General features: G+C 45.3%; 1 protein-coding gene across 1 annotated transcript; it reads left to right on the top strand.

Annotated features, from left to right (window-relative positions):
* Positions 1-417: 417 nt before the first annotated feature.
* Positions 418-20,565, top strand: KCNK12 (potassium two pore domain channel subfamily K member 12; the record flags this gene model as incomplete). The annotated part of the gene is made up of 2 exons (XM_081997221.1): positions 418-769; positions 19,670-20,565. 2 exons carry the CDS (start codon positions 418-420, stop codon positions 20,563-20,565), a joined length of 1,248 nt encoding a protein of 415 aa, XP_081853347.1.
* Positions 20,566-20,899: the final 334 nt, after the last annotated feature.

Below are 20,899 nucleotides of genomic sequence, written 5' to 3'. Positions count from 1 at the left end.
GCCTTCCTACCGGGGATGCGGCTCCCCGGGGGCCGCGCCGCACGCTCCCGCCCTCCGCCCGCCGTCGACCGGGCGCCGCGCGGAGCCTCCGCCTCCCCGCGGCGGTCTCCCCCGCGGCGGGGCCGCCGCCGCCGCCGCCCCGCATGGCGAGAGCGAGCCGGCCGGGGCGCGCCAGCGAGGCCGCGCCGCAGCAGCCCACGGCCCGGGGGGCGCGGGGCGTGGGGCTGAGGGCGGGCGGGCGAGGCCGGCGGCCCCGGGGCGCCGCCGGCAGCCGGGCGGGCCGCCCCGCCGGGGGATGACTCAGAGCCGCGGCCCCTGCAGCGAAGCCGCCGCCGCCGCGCCGGGCTCCGCGCCGCGCCGCTCCATGCCCGCGTCCCCCGCCGGGGGCCGCCCGCCGCCCGCCGCGCCGCTCCCCGGATGATGCCCCCGCGGGGGGCGGCGGGCTCCTGCCGCCGGCGGCGCCTGGCGCCCCTCAACGAGGACAACGGGCGGTTCCTGCTGCTGGCCGCCCTCATCGCGGCGTACCTGAGCGCCGGCGCCACCGTCTTCTCGGCCCTCGAGAGCCCGTCGGAGGCGGCGGCGCAGCTCCGCTGGAACCGGACCCTCCACAACTTCAGCCGCATCTTCAACATCAGCCTGCCGGAGCTGCGCGCCTTCCTGCGGAGCTACGAGGCGGCCATGGCCGCGGGCATCCGCGTCGACGCCCTGCGGCCCCGCTGGGACTTCCCCGGCGCCTTCTACTTCGTGGGCACCGTCGTCTCCACCATAGGTGAGCGGCGCCCCGACGGCCCCGCGGCGGAGGCGCCCGCCCGGGGGGACGCTGCGGCCGCGGCCCCGGGCCGGGCGTTGTAGCGGCCAAAGTTTGGGGAGAGGCGCCGCCGCGTTGCTATGGCAACCGGGGGCCTCGCAGCCGTGGGTTGGGGGGGGGGTGCGGGTCCCTGTACTCCCTCGCCCCCCGGCCCGGGTGTCGCGGTCCCACCGCCCGCCCTGCGGTCCTGGCCGCGCCGAGAGCCCCGTCCCTCCCCAGCAAACTTTGGGTGCTGGCTGTGCGGTTCCTTGGTTGGGCTCCAGCCGGCCCGCAGGAGCGAGCGGCGCTGATGGTCCCCGGCGCAGCCCTGCCCGCTCCCTTGCCCGCTCCCTGCCCGCTCCCGGCCCACGGCGGCGTGCGCCTGATGCTCGAATCCCTCGTTACCGGCAGAGGCGGCGGCGCGGGGCGGGCAGGCAGCGGGCTACCGAAGATGCTGAGCGATAGCCAGGCTTCCGCGGTGCCTGACCGCGGAGCTCGGTGCCGGTTTTCACCGCCTGGCAAAGTTATGATGCGTGCGTGAATAAAGACATAAGCTACGCGAAGCCTTGTGTCTTCCAGCTGTACCGTGATACACGTGCTCGGTACATCGCTGGCTACAGCGCGCTGCAGTCACTCATGGGCAGTAGGTGCTTGAGAAGAACAACACTTTAGGAGCAAATAGTGAGTTTGCGGGGTTGTGTGTGTTTTGCTCTAAAATTACCATTTGCTACTTTTTTGCTCTAAATTTTTTACTCTAAAAATACTGTTAAGAACTGTCGTATTGGGGGATTTACTGGAAGTAAAGCTGTGGCTGTCCGCGGCTCTCAGAGTATGGCTTGGGAAATCCTGTCCCTGCGGATACAAGATCTTGCTGATTTTCTCTCTCTGCCACTTCTTAAGTTTTGTAACAAGCTAATTGTCTTGGGGCTTCTGAGCATAAATGTCATGATTTCCCTTTATTAGAGAGGAAGAAATGCACAGCTCATGATTGCACTTACAGTCATTAGGTTCAGAAAATGTTTTATCAATAGTGACTAATCTCTATAATAGAGTTGTGATGGTGGCTACAGCAATGTTGCCAAGTGTTGTTACTTTTTGAATTGAATAATTCGGTTAACTTTTCCTTTTCAAGTACATTCAATAGGCCATTCATTAAAACACCGTTTTAATCACACGTTAGGCCTTCTTCATCACAAGAGCATATATTTTTAAGAAATCATTGCGACTGACCTGAACAGATGGGGAAAAAAAAGTCAGTATATTAACAAAGTCACTCTTTCTTTACACCTGCTCTAGCAAACAGAGGAATCTTCAGGAGATGTGTAAACGCAGATCCATTCACTTCTCTCCAAACCCTGGCTTCTCCTCTCTGTGGTTATTGAAATGTAAAATGTTTGCTCTTCATTTGCAAGCATGTGTTTGCATCTCCACTTCATGCAGTCATTTGTACCTGGGCAGAGGGAATGAGAAACTCAGCAGGGTATTTTGGCAATCTTGACAGGTGTAAATGGCTGAACCAAGAACTGTATTTCTCATATTCCTGCAGTGCAACCTTGGGCACCGCTCTCCCTTTATACCCAGTAATGTCACATGCAAGATGGGACTGAGGATTGTTCTTCCCAAGCTACAGCAAAGGCCGGATTCTGCCAAGCGTTCCCCCGAGCAGTACCTTCTCTGGGCATACTACTTGCTAGTACTTCCTCCTGGATTACTTACGGTACTTTGCGTGAGTTCAGCGAGCCTGCTGTAGAGCATGGTTTTGCTCTAGGTGAGGAGGTGCAGCAGAAGGTGGCTCGAAGCAAAGACTGGGTTGTGCCTTTGGGCACAGCGAAGGCCATAGCAGAACCGCTGTGCTGGGGGTGCCCAGCTGCACAGCCCCAGCAGGAGTGGTGCCTCCTGGAGTACCAGCATCCCGAGGCTGTTGCACCCTATCCTGGCACAGCTTTTACCAGCTACGTGTGCAGCTCCTGCAGGTGAAAAGGAGCTGCTGCCCCCACCTCAGTGCTGCTTCTTGCTCGCCTTTTCAAGCTTCTGCAGCTTGTAGAAAGGCAAGGCTCATGGTGAGCTCAGCAGCTTCTCCACCTTCTTCCACCACACAGTAATATTCAGTTATCATTGGCGGCTGTGTTTGCCCAGGAAAAGCAAGAAAACCTAGTGAATTAACTAGTTATCCTGCTAAAACCTCGAAGGTGTACTCCTAATGAAACGTGCACAAAGTTGTCTCACTCACAATCGCAGCATGGGAGAAACCAAATGGTAGACATCGAAACATCACCTTGGGGAGCAGTCCAAAGCTGCTCTTTCGTGGTCCCTTTGTTCCCTCCCAGCCAGCTCATTTATGTACCCACCTACCTTGAGTACCTTTGATTCCCATGTCAGCTCAAACTCCACATTATTGTGGTTCAGAGCAATTTCACTTGCCTTCGTGTCACAGTTCATTGACAAGGAGAATGCAATCTTTACCCAGCCTCGCTGAGAACTATCAGACATCTAGAGTCAAAACAGCCTGTCTTCCTCAACAGCTTCACCAGTTACATGTGTCAAAGCAACTTTATTACTCCAGCTAAACACACTCCTATCTTAGCGACGTATAGGAAAGCTTTCTTACTCACTGCTTAACAAACGGCAAGTAGATGCCGTGTCTGTCAAGGGTAAATCACCCACGGGTTACTCAGTCCTTTATCTGCAGAGGATTCCAACTTACAGAAAACTCACTGGGTCTTTTAAAATCCTCACTCTGCTCTCACTGGTTTTAGTAAAACTAGCAAGTCCTTCCTACGTTGGCACCAAAATACAGTCACTCAGGGACAGGGCTGCAGGTTTTCCTGGGGTGAACAGAGGAGGGAGGCACCGGTTCTTCATCCTTCTGTGAGCACAAGGGTTAGGCGCAATCGTGCTTGGAGGACACTGCTCCATCCATCCTCCTTGAGCAGGGCCTTTGCAGCACTGAGGAGCTCCCCTTCATTAGGTTCTTTGTCTCCTGTACTTCCTTGGCTGCAGTTCTGTATCTTCTTAATCACACAGGATACAAGATGCAATCAAACCATCTGGGTGAGAATCATGTTAGTGGGGTCTTTAAGAAATGGGAGAGAGAGTTAAAATGAAATGTTAAGTGTAATCTTGAAGCATTTTCCTGAACAGCCCATAAAGCGAGTGGCTTACAGTCCATAAACCACCCTCTTGATAGCACTCTGGGCATTATTTTTTTATTATTGCACCATTTGCAATTGAATAATGAAATGTTGAGTCTATTTATTATATAATAATAAATATATAAATATATAATTATATATAATAGATATATTTTATATCTTAACATTTTTTCAGATCTATGTAAGAAAAATCTTTGGTCTAATTTCTGACTGCCTGCTGTCAGTCTACACCATTTATTCAGTCATTATTTTGTACTCAAAAAAGTATTTTCTCATAGACAATTACTATTATTTTTGTTCTGATTTCTTTAAGGAGTAGCTAGGTGAAATTTATTCTTGATTGGTTGGTCTAACTGACAGCAGACTTTGTTTTTCGGTTGATTTTTTCCTTCCTTCCCCAAGGGCAAATTACAAATAGTTCCCAGCACTTTGTTAAAGACTGAAAGCAAAGCATAACTCAGATCAGTTTTCTTCCTGGGGAAATGTTGCAGAGGACAGCATCATCAGTCGTAGCTTCCCCCATATTCTAGTAGCACAGATTCATTCTGCCTAGCTCATAAGGCAACTCCGGGATGCCTGAAGCTCTGGATTTCTGGCTCAGTCCATGAGTCTAGACTGTATCCAGATTCTTTTCCTCTCTTAAATGTTAGAAAAACATTAGGTGCCTATCTCGTAACGCATATTGAGACATTGACTTATTATCAAATTGGGACTTTAAGCTTCTTACATGTAAGTACACATTTCAAAATCCTTTGGAAAATCAAGTGATATAGTTGCTTTTTAGAAAATCCGTATCAGGCACTAAGAAATGAGGTCAAAAGAAGTAATCCAATATAGAAAAGTGATTTTTTGATGTATTTTTAAAAAGCATCCTTATTGTGGACAGATTGTTTTGGGATGGAGCATATCTGGGTTACAGGTGCCAGTGAGAAGGGCCACTGGGAAGCAGAGGTGCCAAGACCTTCCTTCTGTACAGCTGTGTGAGGGTTACAGGTGTTGAAGGCACGGTGTATAGATGTGAGCGGGACTGTTCTTCCTTTCCTTATCCTTGAGGTATCCTGTTAAATGACGCAGTATTCATGTGGACTGACAGCTCCACCCAAAGTGATGGGGCATGCTCTTCTCTGCTGTTATCTCAAAGAGATAAGGCACAGCCCTGTGGTGAGATGGGCTTTGAACCAACAAGAAGAAAGACCACCTAATGAGAGGCGTGACATTCGGCATTTCCTACCAGCTAGCTCCTGGCAGCTGTGCTCTCCTTGCTTAGGATGTCGGCTTCTTCTGACCTTCTTCTTCTCTCTGGGTCCTCTGTGAGGACCCAGCATACCCAGCACACCATTTCTGCTTGTGCTCCACAACCTAGGCACCATAACCACTCACTTCTGAAATCTCCTTTGGCTCTATGTCTTAGTCTTTTGAAAAAGTCCACTTGTCCGGATGTGCTGAAGGCAATAATTCAATGGAAGTGATGTGCAAAAGACAGCTGGACAGCTCAGCAAGTACATGGTCAGATGCTGGACTGCACTGTCAGAAGCCAGGGAGCGAGCCTGCCTGAGAGCAGGCACTTCACATGGTAACTGGGCAAGAAATTCCACAAATAACCAAGATGAAGCCTTTAAGGGGAAAATATATTTGTCCTGTCTTCATTGCTGTATTTCAGGATATGAATTTGAGCTGCAGCTGGGGAAGGTTCTGGCTCTGTGTTCTCTGTGAGTACAAATTCACTGTCTATACAGCCAACACAAACCAAAAGGCGACACTCAAACCGGAGCGTCCTCCCGATCAGCATCAGTGTTATGCTTTCTCAGGGCTCTGCAATTCCCTGAGGCTTGTGCAGGCAGCTTTTGCGGAGGGTTCAAATTAGGGGGCAGTTGCCTCTAGAGTTGACCTTCCTGAAGTTAAAAAAAAAGCTTACAAAGGCCAAACGAGAAAGCAGTTGGGAGAGTAAGCAGTATTATTAAGCTGCAGCGTCAGGTTATTTGTCTTTGCCAGCCTATATGCTGTCTGCAGCCAGCATGACAGTGTGTTTCAGCTTGGTCTGCTGCGGCCAGATCTGATTCCTTAGGCCTGTGCGATGTTTTGATTAATGTGCCGGTGGATATCCGAAAGTTATTTTCTCTCTCAGGTAGTCTCGATGAAGAACGGAGAGCAAGAGGCTCGGAGGTTAGCAGGTCAGTGGTCAGCATATTTCTGTGGAGAGGAGTGACCCTACAGTGATTTTCCTCAGATGAGGACCTGGCACCATAGCAGTGTTTTCTACTTGCTGTAGCTGCATGGGTGTATTAACTTCTTTGGGTACCACTGATAGGAATTTCCTAAATGTGTGGGTATAGGTCAGGTGCTCTGAGCAGGAAAGTAATCTAAATCACAGTTTGCCTTCTTGTAGTTGAGAGCAACAACAGGAACTTTACTTGGTTACATTACATCCATGTAATTACGTGGGTAACTTGAGGTATCCCTGCTGAAGGGTTGCGATGAAATAATTTTGATACTAAACTTATTGGGTTTTTATTCTAGAAGGCAGGAGGAAGCCCAGTGCTTTAAATAAAGCCCTTTTTAAAAGCAAAAGTTTTCTGAAAATACTATTTTAATCAGTCTCAGTACTGCTTAAGGTTTACCTGCCCCTGTAGGGTTATGCCAGACCCAGAAAGTGAAGCTATTACTGTGCTTCGGTCATCTAAACGAAGTGATTTCTACAGAGCACATCAGCTCAGATTACTTAATTTAAGAATTTCAGAGGTTTCTTAAATATTAAACCCTCTCTGTGAAACCCTGTGTTTCAAAACACTTAACGTCAGTACAGAGGAGATCTAATTGCTGTTTTACGGCTGGAGACTTTAGGCCAGGGGATGACCAAATTGCACTTCTTTTTGCTGTGGCTGTGGAATTCGGGGTGCTCAGCTGGAGCACCGAAACACAGTCTCCAAACTGAATGCCGAGCACCACAGCATCTCAGAGCAGTCACCCAAAAACCAAAACCCATCTATAACATCAGGGAATAAAAAATTTACCCAGCATCACGTGAGATACGGTCCCGCATCTCAGAAGTCAGAGGAAGTTTTATATTGACTTACTGTGTGCTGGTTCAGGTTCGAAGCAAAGACAAGGTGGAGTTTGTAATCAAGGATTCTCCCATTTTTTCAGCCTTCCAGGTCCCTCTAGGTGGGGGCGATGTCTATTCTATGTACCTCCCACTTAGCGCTATATTCAGTTTGGTCTTCAGTGCTGTTCACGCTGGGCAGCAAATACCTGTATTTTGGTTCCCTATGCATTTACAAGAGCTTGGAGTTGTGATTGCAAACCAAATGTTGGTGGGCCAAAACACCACTTTGACAGCTCTCCATCTGCAGAGATGACAGACGTGGCTCCAGCCAGCCAGTCTGTATTACTAAGCAACCTCCCCCTAAACCAGTTATCACACCCCTAATAGCAGTGAGGGATCAAAACTGTCCTGTTTGCCTCGGGCTCGTAATTCCAAATCCTGCCTGAAACCCTACAGGGTGTGTTCCCGTGGAGCCCTGCCGGTCCCCAGCCTCTGCTGTGCCCCTTCGCTCTCCTGGGGATATTCCCCCTTTCCTTCTCTTACAGCTTATCTAATGCTCCCTGGCTACCTGCCTTTCCCAGGCACTCTTAATTTCTGCTGCCTCCCTCCCAATTAGCATGCCCTCCTCTACTGATGATCTGTTTGCTTGATTAAATTTTGATTATTTGTTTCACATCTTTGCAGTCTTTCAAGTTAATAACTACCGAAGGAGTAAAAAGTAAAGCTTTACAGTTTCTTTCTGTTCCCCATCACACCTGTCCCTCATCTCTAGTGTTAATCCTGCTATTGACCCTCATTTCTTTTTTCATTCTATTTCTCCCTTATCCGATTGTCTTCAGCTTGACACAGTTCAGACACACTTCATCATTTTTTCTCGCTTTTACTGATGGGTCATCTTTGCAAGACGGTGTGTCTTGGTTTTGTGCAAACTTTAATTGCTCTTCATTGTGGAGAGAAGAGGAAAACAATTACAGGATAGATCTGCTGGCAATTAGCTTCATGTAACAATATCCACTCCCGGTGTTGTGCTGGAAAATACAATGTCATTTCTTTAATTTAATGCTGTACCTTTGCAGCTGTTGAAGTCAACGAGAATTTTACCTCTTGCTGTAGTAGCATCAGGCTTCGAGCAACAGAAAACCAGCATGGAACATTTCATCTGCAATTTTTAGCATGAAGGCAGCCCGATATTATTGGAAACATAGCCTGTATCAATGATACATGAGTCTTGCTTACCTCTATCAAATGAGACAGTTTTCATATTGTGTCAGCACTAAGTGCATATCTGAGTGCATTTTGGGAGAAGGTAGGTAAGGACAAAGACTAGGGTTCATGCTGCTGAACATTTGAAATATGAAAGTCCTCCTGAGCACCACAAATCTTAGAAGTGATAATAAAACCTTTTGTGAATAGAAACACCTAAGTAACAAACAGAATTATAACAGAAGGGGCAATTGCATAGCAATCCAGACAAATAAAATAATTTTAATTTTATATCTCATCAATTGCCTGCTTCTGATGAAGTCAATAGTAGACCAGTTTACAGAGCTCTAGGAAATCCCACCTTACTCGTTGTAGTGGCACGCTAGGTTTATAAAACAAATGTAGGCCTGATGTTGCCAGCGCTTCCTGGTGCATGACGTTGCTATAAGTAATACATCTCTGAGCTCAGTGGGTATGTTGATGGCAATGGGTGGCACACCTAGCGATACAATCCTACAATGGTTTGGGTTGGAAGTGACCTTTAAGGATCCCGTAGTTCCAAGCCCCCTGCCATGGGCAGGGACACCTTCCACTAGACCAGGTTGCTCAAAACCCTGCCCAGCCTGGCCTTGAGCACTTCAGGCGTGGGGCAACCACGGCTTCTCTAGGCAACCTGCTCCAGTGCCTCACCACTCTTACAGTGAATAATTTCTTCCTTATATCTAATAAAAATCTACCCTGTTTCTGTTTAAAGCCATTACCCCTCATCCTATCACTACAGGCCCTTGCAAAAAGTCCCTCTCCATCTTTCTTGTAGGCCCCCTTTAGGTACTGGAAGGCTGCTGTAAGGTCTCCCCAGAGCCTATAGACATCAGAAGGTTTCAATGCAATCTCTCTTGAATCAAACCAAGAGAAGCAGAATGAAAATTAAATCTAACTGCATGAGGTGAGGCAAAGCATTAGCAGCCTTTTCAAGTAATTAAAGCTTTGGAGTGCAGTAAGATAAGCAGTTGAATGGTTTAATGTTAACGTATGGGATCACTTATATGGGTGAGGCATGAGCTATTGCTGATGTTTAAAAATCCATAGTAAGTGCTCCTTACTCATTGATGAAAAAAGTGATAATACCTTGATAACAAATATAGGCCCGCAGTGATTCCTCAATGAACTTTAAATTTTCTGAGCTTGTACCACTGCAGCTTCTTCCCCCTTAGAAATGATGGGCCAAATGTTCACATTCATTCTCAAGTATTAGGCAGGTAAATTTAGTCAAGGCAGAAACAGTAATTAGGAGAAATTTGCCCACGTGAGAACTGGATGAGAAACTAGTTCAGTAAATTTCAATTAAAAGAAAACTGTATATAATCCTTTTGGTTATTCATTATTGAATATTCTGTCATCTCTTTGCTCCGACTGAGTATTGTGCAAGCAGTGTATTTCTCTCATGAGGAAAAATAAAAAATACTGTGTCACTCATGTTCAACATGTATAGGAGTTGAGTCTACTTTAAAGCCTTTGATGATGGAAATGACTGTGATACCATCCAAATGGTGATTTTAATGGGCAGTGGCAGTTTTTTACAAAAACTGCTACTGGCAGAGCTGTGAGGACCAGGAAAATCTCAGATAAAATCAACGGCTCAAAATGATCTTGATAGAGTGGCAAAGTTCCTCAGTATCATTAAATTTAAAAGTAGTCAAGGGAAATGCATACTAAGGAAGGAAGAGATAAATGCAGAAATAGAAAATGAGAAATAACTGGTTAGTCAGCAGTCCTGTCACCCTATATTTCTGTTACAGTTACTTAAAATTAGGTCTTTGTGCCTGAGCTAAAAGATACTTAAGAATTTGTTTCTTTCAGCTGGAACTTTTTGAAATAAGGGACTCAGGAAGGCATATTTAAACCATTAAAAAGTTGAGGTAGATTGGTCATTTTTTTTTCATTAATTCATAACTGTAGAAGTTTGCACAGAAATTCAGGAAAAAATGGCCAGACAGTGTAAGAGATTTTGCCCTGTATGTTTGGGTCTTTTTGTCCTCCAGGTCCATCAGTAAAGATGGCTGACTCTTTGTAAAGCAGAAGAGCTAAGACAGCTGTCAAGAAATAGATGTTCTCTGAATACCTGCGCAAACACCAATGGCTTAAAAAAATGCTGCAAGACTATTGTTTTATCCAGTCAAAAGATAAGCCAGTGATTTAACCATTTAGCCATTTAACAATTTAAGCCTTTGCCACCTGTAAGAAAGCCCAGGAGCAACATCTTGTTTTATGAGACTTCTCATGTGGGGAAATATGACATATGCCCGAGATTACTTCCAAAATTCAGATAATGTCATTTCTTAGTCTGAAAAGAGAGGTATCATGGGATGTACTGGCACTGCAGTGGCAGTACACGTGCAAGTGTTCTTTCGACGCCCATAATGTCTCAAGAACATAGCAAAATTTAGATCCATTTTTCTTTTTTCCTTACAGATAAAAAAAATTTTGCACAACCTTGGGTCTACTCAGGCATCTGAAACGAGTTTCAATAAACAGCAAAAGCAGGTGTGAATGCTAATTTTTGAAACACTCCATTTGAAATGACGGGGCATAAGCTTTTTCCTGTTAGGGTCTTGCTTAGATACACAATTATCCACACACACACAAAAATTCTCGTAAGAGTGGAAGCAGCTTTAAAGAATGAAAAATCAAGATTGCAAGAGAAAACAACTTTTGAACCAATGTTCACCTGGAATCATATCACCAGCTACACAAGAACTGTAGGAAGGTCAGAGGAGGTGGAAGTGTATGACTTCAGATATTGGATGCATCTCAAGAGAGTGAAGTGGCCACTCTTGGGGTCCATGAGCTATGCCGTCATGTATATATCTGATTACTGAGAAGGGCTTTGTGTATTTCTTGGTGATCATGCTTTTCTTTTCTGCAGATTTTTTAAAATAGTTACTCTGAATTCCGAGAAGTTTCCTCTCTCTAATAGCGGCTTAGAAACCGCAGTGTTTTAGCTGAGGTTTGGCAGTGCGGCAAGCTAAGGCAGATGCTTCTACACACAACCTCAGATGTGAGCAAGGGTTTGATATGGCCCTGATGGCTCTTAAGGCAGCATTTTAAAGACCATTAGTCTCTAATGCAAGGAATTGTTTTTCCACAGTAACATAACTTAAACAACTCAGGAGCTTGTGGGCTGTATTTTTCCGTTATTAACTCCACCACCATTTCAGAAAAGATTATAGCAAAATGGTTTTCACCCAGCTGTTAGGATAAGGAAAGAAAACAAACTAAAGATAGGGCACTCTGATCATCAGGTGTGAAGACAGCCATGAGAAGCAGGTCTGGACTAGCTTAGACCAATAAGGAGGTAGGCTGCAACCAAAAGAAAGAGCATCCTGCTTTCATCCCCCTTTTCTGGAAGTTTTTCTTTTGAGGTGGTTTAGCACTAATTTAGCCAACACTAGCTCATATTCTTTCCATTTTAACACGCTATCAGAGCACCTCAGCTGTGCCAGGGGACAGAGTAACTGACAAAACAAGAGGGAGTTTAGTATCAACTTGCTTAAGATTTGCCCAAGAAAGGTAGCATAAAATGAAGAAGGTAGTTTTAGTCTTGATTTTTATGACTGTAAACCAGAGTCTGGCCCCAAGAGTTTAGCAGAGAAGAAGATTACATTATTCATAAGAGCAATAAAAACTGAAGCACTGCAAGAAAGTTGATTTATGAACAATATGTTAATGGAGAAGTTAAGAAAGACTGTCACACCATATGACACCTCCATCGCTTTACAGCTGAGAGTCAGCAAGAATAATACCACCTTGTATGCAGCATAAATGCACCTTGTGTGCAGTTTGAATTCATACTCCTCTGATTTTCATATTTCTCTGAACTTTATTATCCATTGTCTCCTTTTAGGAGAGGGCCCCTGTCCCTCATTAGAAACTGTGTCCTGATGCAATAGCATTAACCAGAAAACCCAAGCCTGAGCTTGCCAAAGATTTCCGGCCTCCAGCCAGTGACCCTCCTCATGTGTTCCCTCTTGAGGGGCCCTGCCTAGCGAGACATTAGGCCAGAGCTACGGCTTAGCTGGTGATGCTGGTGGTTTGGCACAAGTCAGTCCCCATTTGCTTGTACAAGGTGCATCGAGGAGCAGCCAGCCCCAGCCAGGGAACCATAAAACTGATTCAGAGACACTTCTGCTTCTTCCTTGTCTTGGTTCTGTGCCAAAGCAGCTTGGCCAGACCAGATGATCAGCCTCCTTCTGTATTTATTGGGCTACATGTTTACAGTAATGGCATTTAGTAGTGAGCAAGGGTGGGGTTTTTTGGTTAGTCTTTGGTGTGCACTTTCTTCTCACGCTGTGCACAGAAAGGGCAACATGCAGTACAACTCAGGAAAAAAGCTTGCCTGCTTTGGTAAATGAATAGAGCAAGAGTACTGCTGCTGCTGCTGAAGCTGAAGCCCTAGTGTTTCTCTTTTTAAGAGTCATTTATCACTCAAATTTACAAAAGTTAGGCCACTTGAGCTGATAAATGTGCCTGCTGAGTACTCACTAGAAATTTAAGATCTTTCTTGGAAAGCTTAATAGAAGGTGTCAGCATAGAAAAACACACTTGGGAAACCTGCTGCAAGGAGGAGAAGGTAAACATACACGAGCAGCCAGGTTTTGAAGAGGTTATTCATCTCCCTTTTCCTGGGGGACTTTAGGAGGATGCCCCTTAATGCCTTAGACCCCTCTCAAGGTGGTAACACTTCAGGTTTCAGAGAAGAAATCTCACCCTTACTCGTCTCAGATCTGGTGTATCCTTCACCCTAGATATGTTGTTCCAGCTCTGTCACACAGGACACCTCCGTAGGACATGGGGTCCCCTCCTCACCTGCCTGTTGATGTGGCCAGGTATCAGCCGCACACGGCAGCACCTCCACGTGCAAGTACCCTGCAGGCAGGTCAGGCTTCATATTCCCATCTTCAGAGGATTTCATGAGATGGAGTATTTCGTGAGACACAGGTTTCCTTGCAGCTTCTTAGCCACCAGCTGGCTGTCCCATTCCTACAAGGGGAGATCCTTCACCACTTCTCCCCTCCAAAATTTCCTCACCAGAGCACCCAAGTCCCGTCTTCAACCTGAGGATTACAGCCACCAGCACCTCTGGTTACCTCCACAGCCCTCTCCATCACACTCCTCCCACTGCAGGTGCCTCCTGCCCCGTCCCCACAGGGCAGCCCCTCACGGCATCCCACCGCCCTCCAGGGATGCCCGTAGGAGCACAAGCCTCTTGCCCATGAGCAGAAATCACAGGCTGCCAGAGGAGCCAGGGAGTCCCGGCATTCCTGGCCTGATGGAGCTGCCCTGCTGCCTCCCAGCCCCGGGCACAAGGCACTGCTGCCCAGCTCTGTCTCTCATCCTCACTTGAGTCACTTTTTGGCATAATTTTAGATTTGTCTTTGTCACTCACTTCTACAGAAAATTATTGGTACCTCTCAGTCTCTTTTTATACCCTTCACATGTACTTGGTAACTAACAACCATTTATTAGCTTTACCTTTTAGTTATTTATTGTCATAGTTGTCAATTTAATCACTTTTTTGTTGAAGAATCTTAGGCTATTTTAGGCTGACAATTCTATTAACTCTTTTAAAAACCAATGTACTTTAAAGAGAAATGAAAATGTGGCCATGACCTTTCAGGCTGCGGTTTAAATCACAGCCAGCAGAGAAACACTGAGGGTGATTGATTCCGGTGCTCACTGATGTTATGCGTAGCAGCATGTCAGCTAACCAATAACCTGATCACAGTTGTGTATAAACAGAATAAAATTGGTACTGTGGAAAGCCTTTAATAATTGCCTGCAGCTCCTTAAAACTCCTTAATGTTCAATTAATCATCTCCTGGCTCTGTTCTGCCAGCATGGCTCCTTTTGAGTAGCAGTTGTCTCCAACACCTGACTAATATTTCACCAATGGAGATGTAATAAGGAGCAACAAGAATGACCTGGATGGTTTTTAACTACATTCATTGTGTTTATCATGGTGCACTTTCAGGTCACAGAGTAGACTGGGCATCTTTTCACACAGTCTCTGGTGGATTGGGTGTATGTGTGCACATCTTTATGTACTGAACAGTCATAGGAATTAGGGGAAAAAAAGACCTGGTTTAGCCCACCTGGTTCACAAAGCAAATTTACAGGACCTCTGACCACCTATTTACTGTAGGCTTTGGGGAGAACAAGTTCATGTTAAAAGAATGCTATTAAAATTACGAAAAAGTTAGGAAATGCCAGAAACAGCCTGCTTATTCAACTTGAAGTGGTATATATATTACCAAGGATGGATAGGTAAGTAGGTAGGTAGGTAGGTAGGTAGATAGAAAGAAAGATGGATGGATGGATGGATGGATGGATGGATGGATGGATGGATGGATGGATGGATGGATTATGGCAGTCAGTCCTTAGCTGCATAGTCACTCAGTATTTTCTCCATGGGATATCTGCTCCAGTACATGAGTCACCAAGGACTGCAAGCTTGTGTATGATACAGGTTAGACCAGCCCTAAAAACTGCAGTGGTATCTCATGTCTTCAGACTTAGCATGGTGACATGACTTAAAGTGTCTTAATGCACACAGTGCTGGACAGACCTCTGCTGTTCAGGAGTTCTGTTTTCAGATGGTAATCTAAATAAGATTAAATGTGATTGTGCAGCAACTTTGATATTAAAGGCTGTGGCAATGGAAAAGCTCTGAAAAAATTTGCTGTTTGAGCCCAGAGGTGGGTATTTTAATAAAGCAGGCAGACAAAGATGTTAAAGGGAAAGTATGTTTTTTATTTGCAGTCTGAAAATGAAAAGCCAGGTGGAAGAACTGCCTCGTAGTATTCTCACTCATTGGGTGAAAGCTCTGGATGCAGCAGAAGGTTTCCATCTGCGGCAGTTTTGTCTGCTCTGAGCTGTGACCCTGTATCCAAGGCAACTGTTACTGGATGTTAGGTGGTAAGGAGCTATAGAATAAATGAGAGGTAGTTGCGAAATATACAGGTACGACTCTTATTGGGGGCAATAATTATGAAATGCTAACAGGTGGAAAAGCGGTTGAATCCAAAATAGGGAATTTTAGTCTCAAAATTCTGAATATGGTATTGTCTTTCTTACTTGATGCAGTATACATGTTAGTCAATAAAGACAAACCAAGACTGTGGAAAGCCATGAACTAAAGCAAGTGGGGAACAGACATGAAACAAAATTGATTGCTCTTAGTTTATCTGCCTGTGTTCTGTAACCCACATCTCTTGGGGACCAGCCTTGTAAGAGCTTAGTTTTTATGTTATGTTCTTTCCCTCTGGAAGCAGCATTCTGGTTATAGGGTTTTTTGTTCATTTCTGCAAAATCATTTGTTTAAAAAGTTATATTCAGCAATTTTAGTTTCTTTTAATTCCTTTAAATATAACGGAATTATGGAGAGGTGATAGAGGTGATGCTACTCTCATGATCACACCTGGGATTTAAAATGATTGCTCAGTTGTGCTGACTTGCTGTATGAGGCAAGTCCCATGGCAGGATGCCTCTCTAAGACCTGAGGCCCTAGCCAAAAGAAGCGGGGACACATGATGCTTGCAGGGACACACAATGCCATGGTAAAGGCTGAGACTTTCTTATGGTCAGTTTTCAGGGTGACCAAAATTTTCCTCCATCTCTGGCTAAGAATATCTTTACTGGAAAACTGTCAATCCCTTTAATCTCAAAATACAGTAAGACAAGGTAATCGCCAAACTGATTGGCCTGAGAGAAGAGCTCACAGGTACTAAAGCCACTATTTCTTCTTGTTTTCTGGCACCAACCATCTCTTTTACCTACAAGAAAAAGGGTAAAAGAAAAGAGATGAAGAGCAACAGGAAGCATAACACAAGGCATGTAAGTCTTCACAAGTTTGTGCAGTTGCACTACCTCTTAAATCCATCACCAGCTTAAGTAAATTAAAAGTCCAGATGAACAAAATAGTAACTGCAAAATCTATTATGCAAGTCAGGATGAGGGACTCATTAATTGCCAGCACTTACCCATGAGAGGCTGCTGAAGGGTGTTATCTGCGTGTTTTTATCAACTCAGCTCTACTAATTCTGTTAGTTTGGGCAGAAGAAGTATCAAACAGCTGAAATTAATGCTGCTGTAGAGCTTGTATCTGAAGTGGTGGGTCAGACTGGGGCAGAATTAGCATAAGGGAGGTTGAAATATTGTGTCTGAGCCACACCAAATCAACCCCGAGGTACCTGTACAATATATGTCAGGGCCATGAAAAATGCAAAGCATGTTGTGCTTCTTTCCTTGTGCTGTTTCAGAAGCACAGGCAGTTCTGGATGAATTCATTTCGCCCAGGCATCACGATGTACTTAGCCTTGAGCAGGGGCTGTGCTCAGACCTGTTGTTCAGAACACACCAGGACTAACCCCTCGTGGTCCAGGTGGTGCCAAAGAAACAAACGCAGCTCGCGAAGGAAGATGCTGTATGAAGAGTACCTCTATCTGCTGGCTGTTGACCTGAGGTTACTAGATCTGCCTGGTCTACCTTTTTGCCAGTTTTATGTAAGTCTCGGCACTCTTCTTGTCGTGATGGGTCCTTTCACCTTGCATAGCTACATACTGAATTGTGGTAACATTATGCTACAGAAAATCATGCTTAAACTGCATCTAAAATACAAAACTTCACCACCTCTCATGAATGATCACCAGAAAATACTAAAAAGCTTCAGCGCATTTACAACTTGGTCCAAACTGTCACTCTTTTTTTTTTTATTAATAAATGTGTTTAGCCATATGTGTGACAATAAACCCATTTATTTTGATGGTGATGTTCACATGCTTGCTGTGATGCACATGTTTAAATGCTTTGCTGACAAGGCATGGGCGAACAGATGCCTTCTCCCTAACGAGTTGGCTGGGTATCCCGAGCTGGCAACTGCCACAGGCTCCCTGGCTTTTGGGGACCAGACACTAGTGGATATTCATCATCAAATGAGAAGGCTCCCATGAGCAGCCAGCCTGACCCAGGAATGGGCTTCACCCCACAGAGGAGGGGGAACTGAGAGGAGCTTCCCATTCCCCCATGTTAAGCTTGGGACCCCAAGGCAGGCTGTGTGAGATCTGCTCAATGGTAGTCTTTTAGCACAATGACATGGAGAGGCCATGGGTCCAGAAAACAGAATCCAATGACCACTTTGTTAATTTTTAATTTTCTGTTAATACTGTGGAAGTTTTTCACTGTCTTTTACTGAAAAGACTGTTCCTACTGTGAATCACACAGAATCACAGAATCGTTAAGGTTGGAAAAGACCTTTAAGATCATCAACTCCAACCATCAACCCAACACCACCATGCCCACCAAACCATGTCCCGAAGTGCCATGTCTACACATTGTTTGAACACCTCCAGTGATGGTGACTCCACCACCTCCCTGGGCAGCCTGTTCCATTGCTTGACCACTCTCTCCATAAAGAAATTTTTCCTAATGTCCAATCTAAAACTCCCCTGGCACAACTTGAGGCCATTTCCTCTCATCCTATCACTAGTTACTTGGGAGAAGAGACCAACACCCACCTCACCACAACCCTCTTGCAGGTAGTTGTAGAGAGCGATAAGGTCTCCCCTCAGCCTCCTCTTCTCCAGACTGAACAACCCCAGTTCCCTCAGCCGCTTCTCATAAGACTTGTGCTCCAGACCCCTCACCAGCTTCGTTGCCCTTCTCTGGACATGCCTGAGCACCTCAATGTCCTTCTTGCAGTGAGGGGCCCAAAACTGAACACAGGATTCGAGGTGCGGCCTCACCAGTGCCGAGTACAGGGGCACAATCACTTCCCTGCTCCTGCTGGCCACACTATTTCTCATACTGACAAAGAAGATATGGATGATGCAGTACAGTCCAAATTGCTGTCACACAGCTGTTTCCAACCATGCCAAATGTGCTGTGAAAGTAGGACCACCTCTTTCATCATCGTGCACCTTCATGTTTACTTGTCATGAGCATTTACATTCTTTTATCAACAGATGTGAAATTCTATATCAATAAAGTAAAAAGGGTAGCACAAATAAATTAACTAGAAAAATACAGCCATTACAAAAATAAATCAATAGATTTCAAGCAGCAGTCAACTCATACATAGAGAGTATTTTCCTGTTGCTGTTTAAAGGCGTGTCATGATAATAAACTGGATTTAATGATTTTATTATGTTCTATGCCAAAAGTGGCTCCTTTTTCTTCACAAACTTTCATTGATGTGGTCTGATGTTGGTATTTACCTCCCTGAATATGTTACTTGCTCAGCATTTTCGTGGAACAATAAGGTAAAGAATTTCAGTGTGTGGATTTTTCACAAACTGTTAATTTAAATTAGATGCGGTTATTTATTCATGGGATGTGAGCAGTCACCTCAATCCCATCCATACACTTTTTGACTAAACCACCCAGCATTTTTACAGGGAAGAATAGCAGAACAAGGGCAATACCTACAGAGCTGAGTTTCAGAAGAATCTTCCTGAGATAGTATGTGAAATATGTGTAATTCTTTTTCATAAAATAACTGATATCAGCAAATAACGTGGAGAAAACGTACGGTATTTCTTTGCATGCAAATTTAAGATCATTTTTGCTGTTACTTAAGCATCTATAGCTACAAGGCATTACTGCTTATATTTAAAATTATATGTATGACGAATGTCAAAAGACAATTCTTGTAAAGAAGAGGTGAATTAGTATTGCTGATGGATCTTTCCAGAGTTTGTATACTCTGATTTTTCTGTTTAACTGTGTGGCGGTGTTTTTCCCTGATGTAATTATCGGTCTGCAAGATCCTAGTGCTCACAGGGAGCTCTGCAGCGGGGCTGTCTCACCAACGACTTAAAATGGGGCCATGGCTTTTCCTTCCTTCTGTGATTGTGTCAGGTGGGCTGGGCGCAGCTGGGGTTTGGTTAAGACTTGAAAGTGCTGTTACTTTTGAAAGGATATTCGATCTTTGGGAGGTGTTTGGGTTTTTTCTGTTATACAGCCTGAAACCTTCCACCTTCTCAGCAGGAGTGGTATTATTAGCCCTCGATAACAGTAGCGTTACACTGGGTTACAGCTTGTCAACAGAGAGCTTAAACTTTCCGTCAGGCCACGCTGGCTGACGCGCCTGGGAGCAGGGAAACGGCCTCTTCACTTCGTCTCATCTCGAGGTGGTTTGGGCTCAGGAATGCTTCCATCTGCATTTACAGACAGGTGTTTCCCTGTTAATATCATCTTTCATCTCTGCGAGGATGTTTTGCTCTGTCTTGAGTTTTGGTCATCTCGTTGAGGTTCCTGGTGCCTTCTTCATTCTTTACAAAACTCCGTTTCCTGTTGGCCTAAGCTGACTTAGAGGTAGCCCTCCTTCTTTTGTCCAGTGAGGTGGGACCTTTGTTAAGTTACGTACATCCTGCGCTTACGCGTGAAAACCCATGTCACTAACATTACTCATTTATCTCTACACCTTAGGTTTCGGGATGACCACACCAGCAACCGTGGCTGGAAAAGTATTCCTCATCGTTTATGGCCTTTTTGGGTGCGCTGGGACTATCCTTTTCTTCAACCTCTTCTTGGAGCGCATTATCTCTCTCCTGGCATTTATTATGAAGGCGTGCCACGAGAGACAGCTGCGAAGAAGTGGTCTCCTACCTCCCAACTTCCGAAGGGGGCCAGCTATGTCGGGGGTGGGCAGCCTTGTGGGGTGGAAGCCGTCTGTTTACCACGTGCTACTGATTTTGGGAATGTTTGCTATTACCCTTTCCTGCTGCGCCTCCGCAATGTACACAGCAGTGGAAGGATGGAACTACGTTGACTCCTTGTACTATTGCTTTGTCACCTTCAGCACCATTGGCTTTGGAGATTTGGTAAGCAGCCAAAACGCTGCATACCAAAATCAGGGATTATACAGATTCGGAAACTTCATATTTATATTAATGGGGGTATGTTGCATATACTCCCTTTTTAATGTCATCTCAATTGTAATCAAGCAAGTTTTGAACTGGGTATTGAAAAAATTTGAATGCAGATGTTGCCCAAAGTGCCATAAATCAAGTGCCCGCCTCGGACGTCGCAACGCCATCACCCCAGGAGCCCGCCTGCGTCGACATAACATCTCAATGGACGCTGATGGACAGTACGACAGTGACACCGAGGGGAGGAGGCTCTCTGGAGAGATGATCTCCATGAGGGAGCTCACGGCATCGAATAAAGTCTCCCTGGCCATTTTGCAAAAGCAGTTGTCTGAGACAGCCAATGGCTACCCAAGGAACGTTTGTATCAATACGAGACAAAATGGTTTCTCCGCAGGGGTGGGTGCTCTAGCCATCATGAACAACCGCTTGGCAGAAACAAGTGATTCTAGGTAGAGTTTTTGAAATTCCTTTTGTTTCTTTAATAAAAATTAAATGGTGATTAGGGTGGAATTATCACTGTAAACTACTGCAAAGTTTTAAATCCAGAGACAGCCTTGGTATTCATGGCGCGTTCAGCATTTTAGTTTCTGGGAGTTTTCTAAGTCTTCTCTAATATGCAGTAACATCTTTACCGTAATGTTATAATTTTCCCCAAAGGGTTTTTTTGGAAGAGACTTGGATGTCTTTGATGCAGAATCTGATGCAATTATAGAAAATGATGTACATGGTTGTGATGGTGTCAGAACCAACATGTTGTTCTTCAGAACATAGCCTGAACCCAAACTGT

This window comes from Phaethon aethereus (assembly GCF_964289735.1).
Source record: "Phaethon aethereus genome assembly, chromosome: 3".
NCBI lineage: Eukaryota > Metazoa > Chordata > Aves > Phaethontiformes > Phaethontidae > Phaethon > Phaethon aethereus.
The sequence above is the reverse complement of the archived record's forward strand: the minus strand, read 5'-3'. Positions and strand labels throughout refer to the sequence as shown.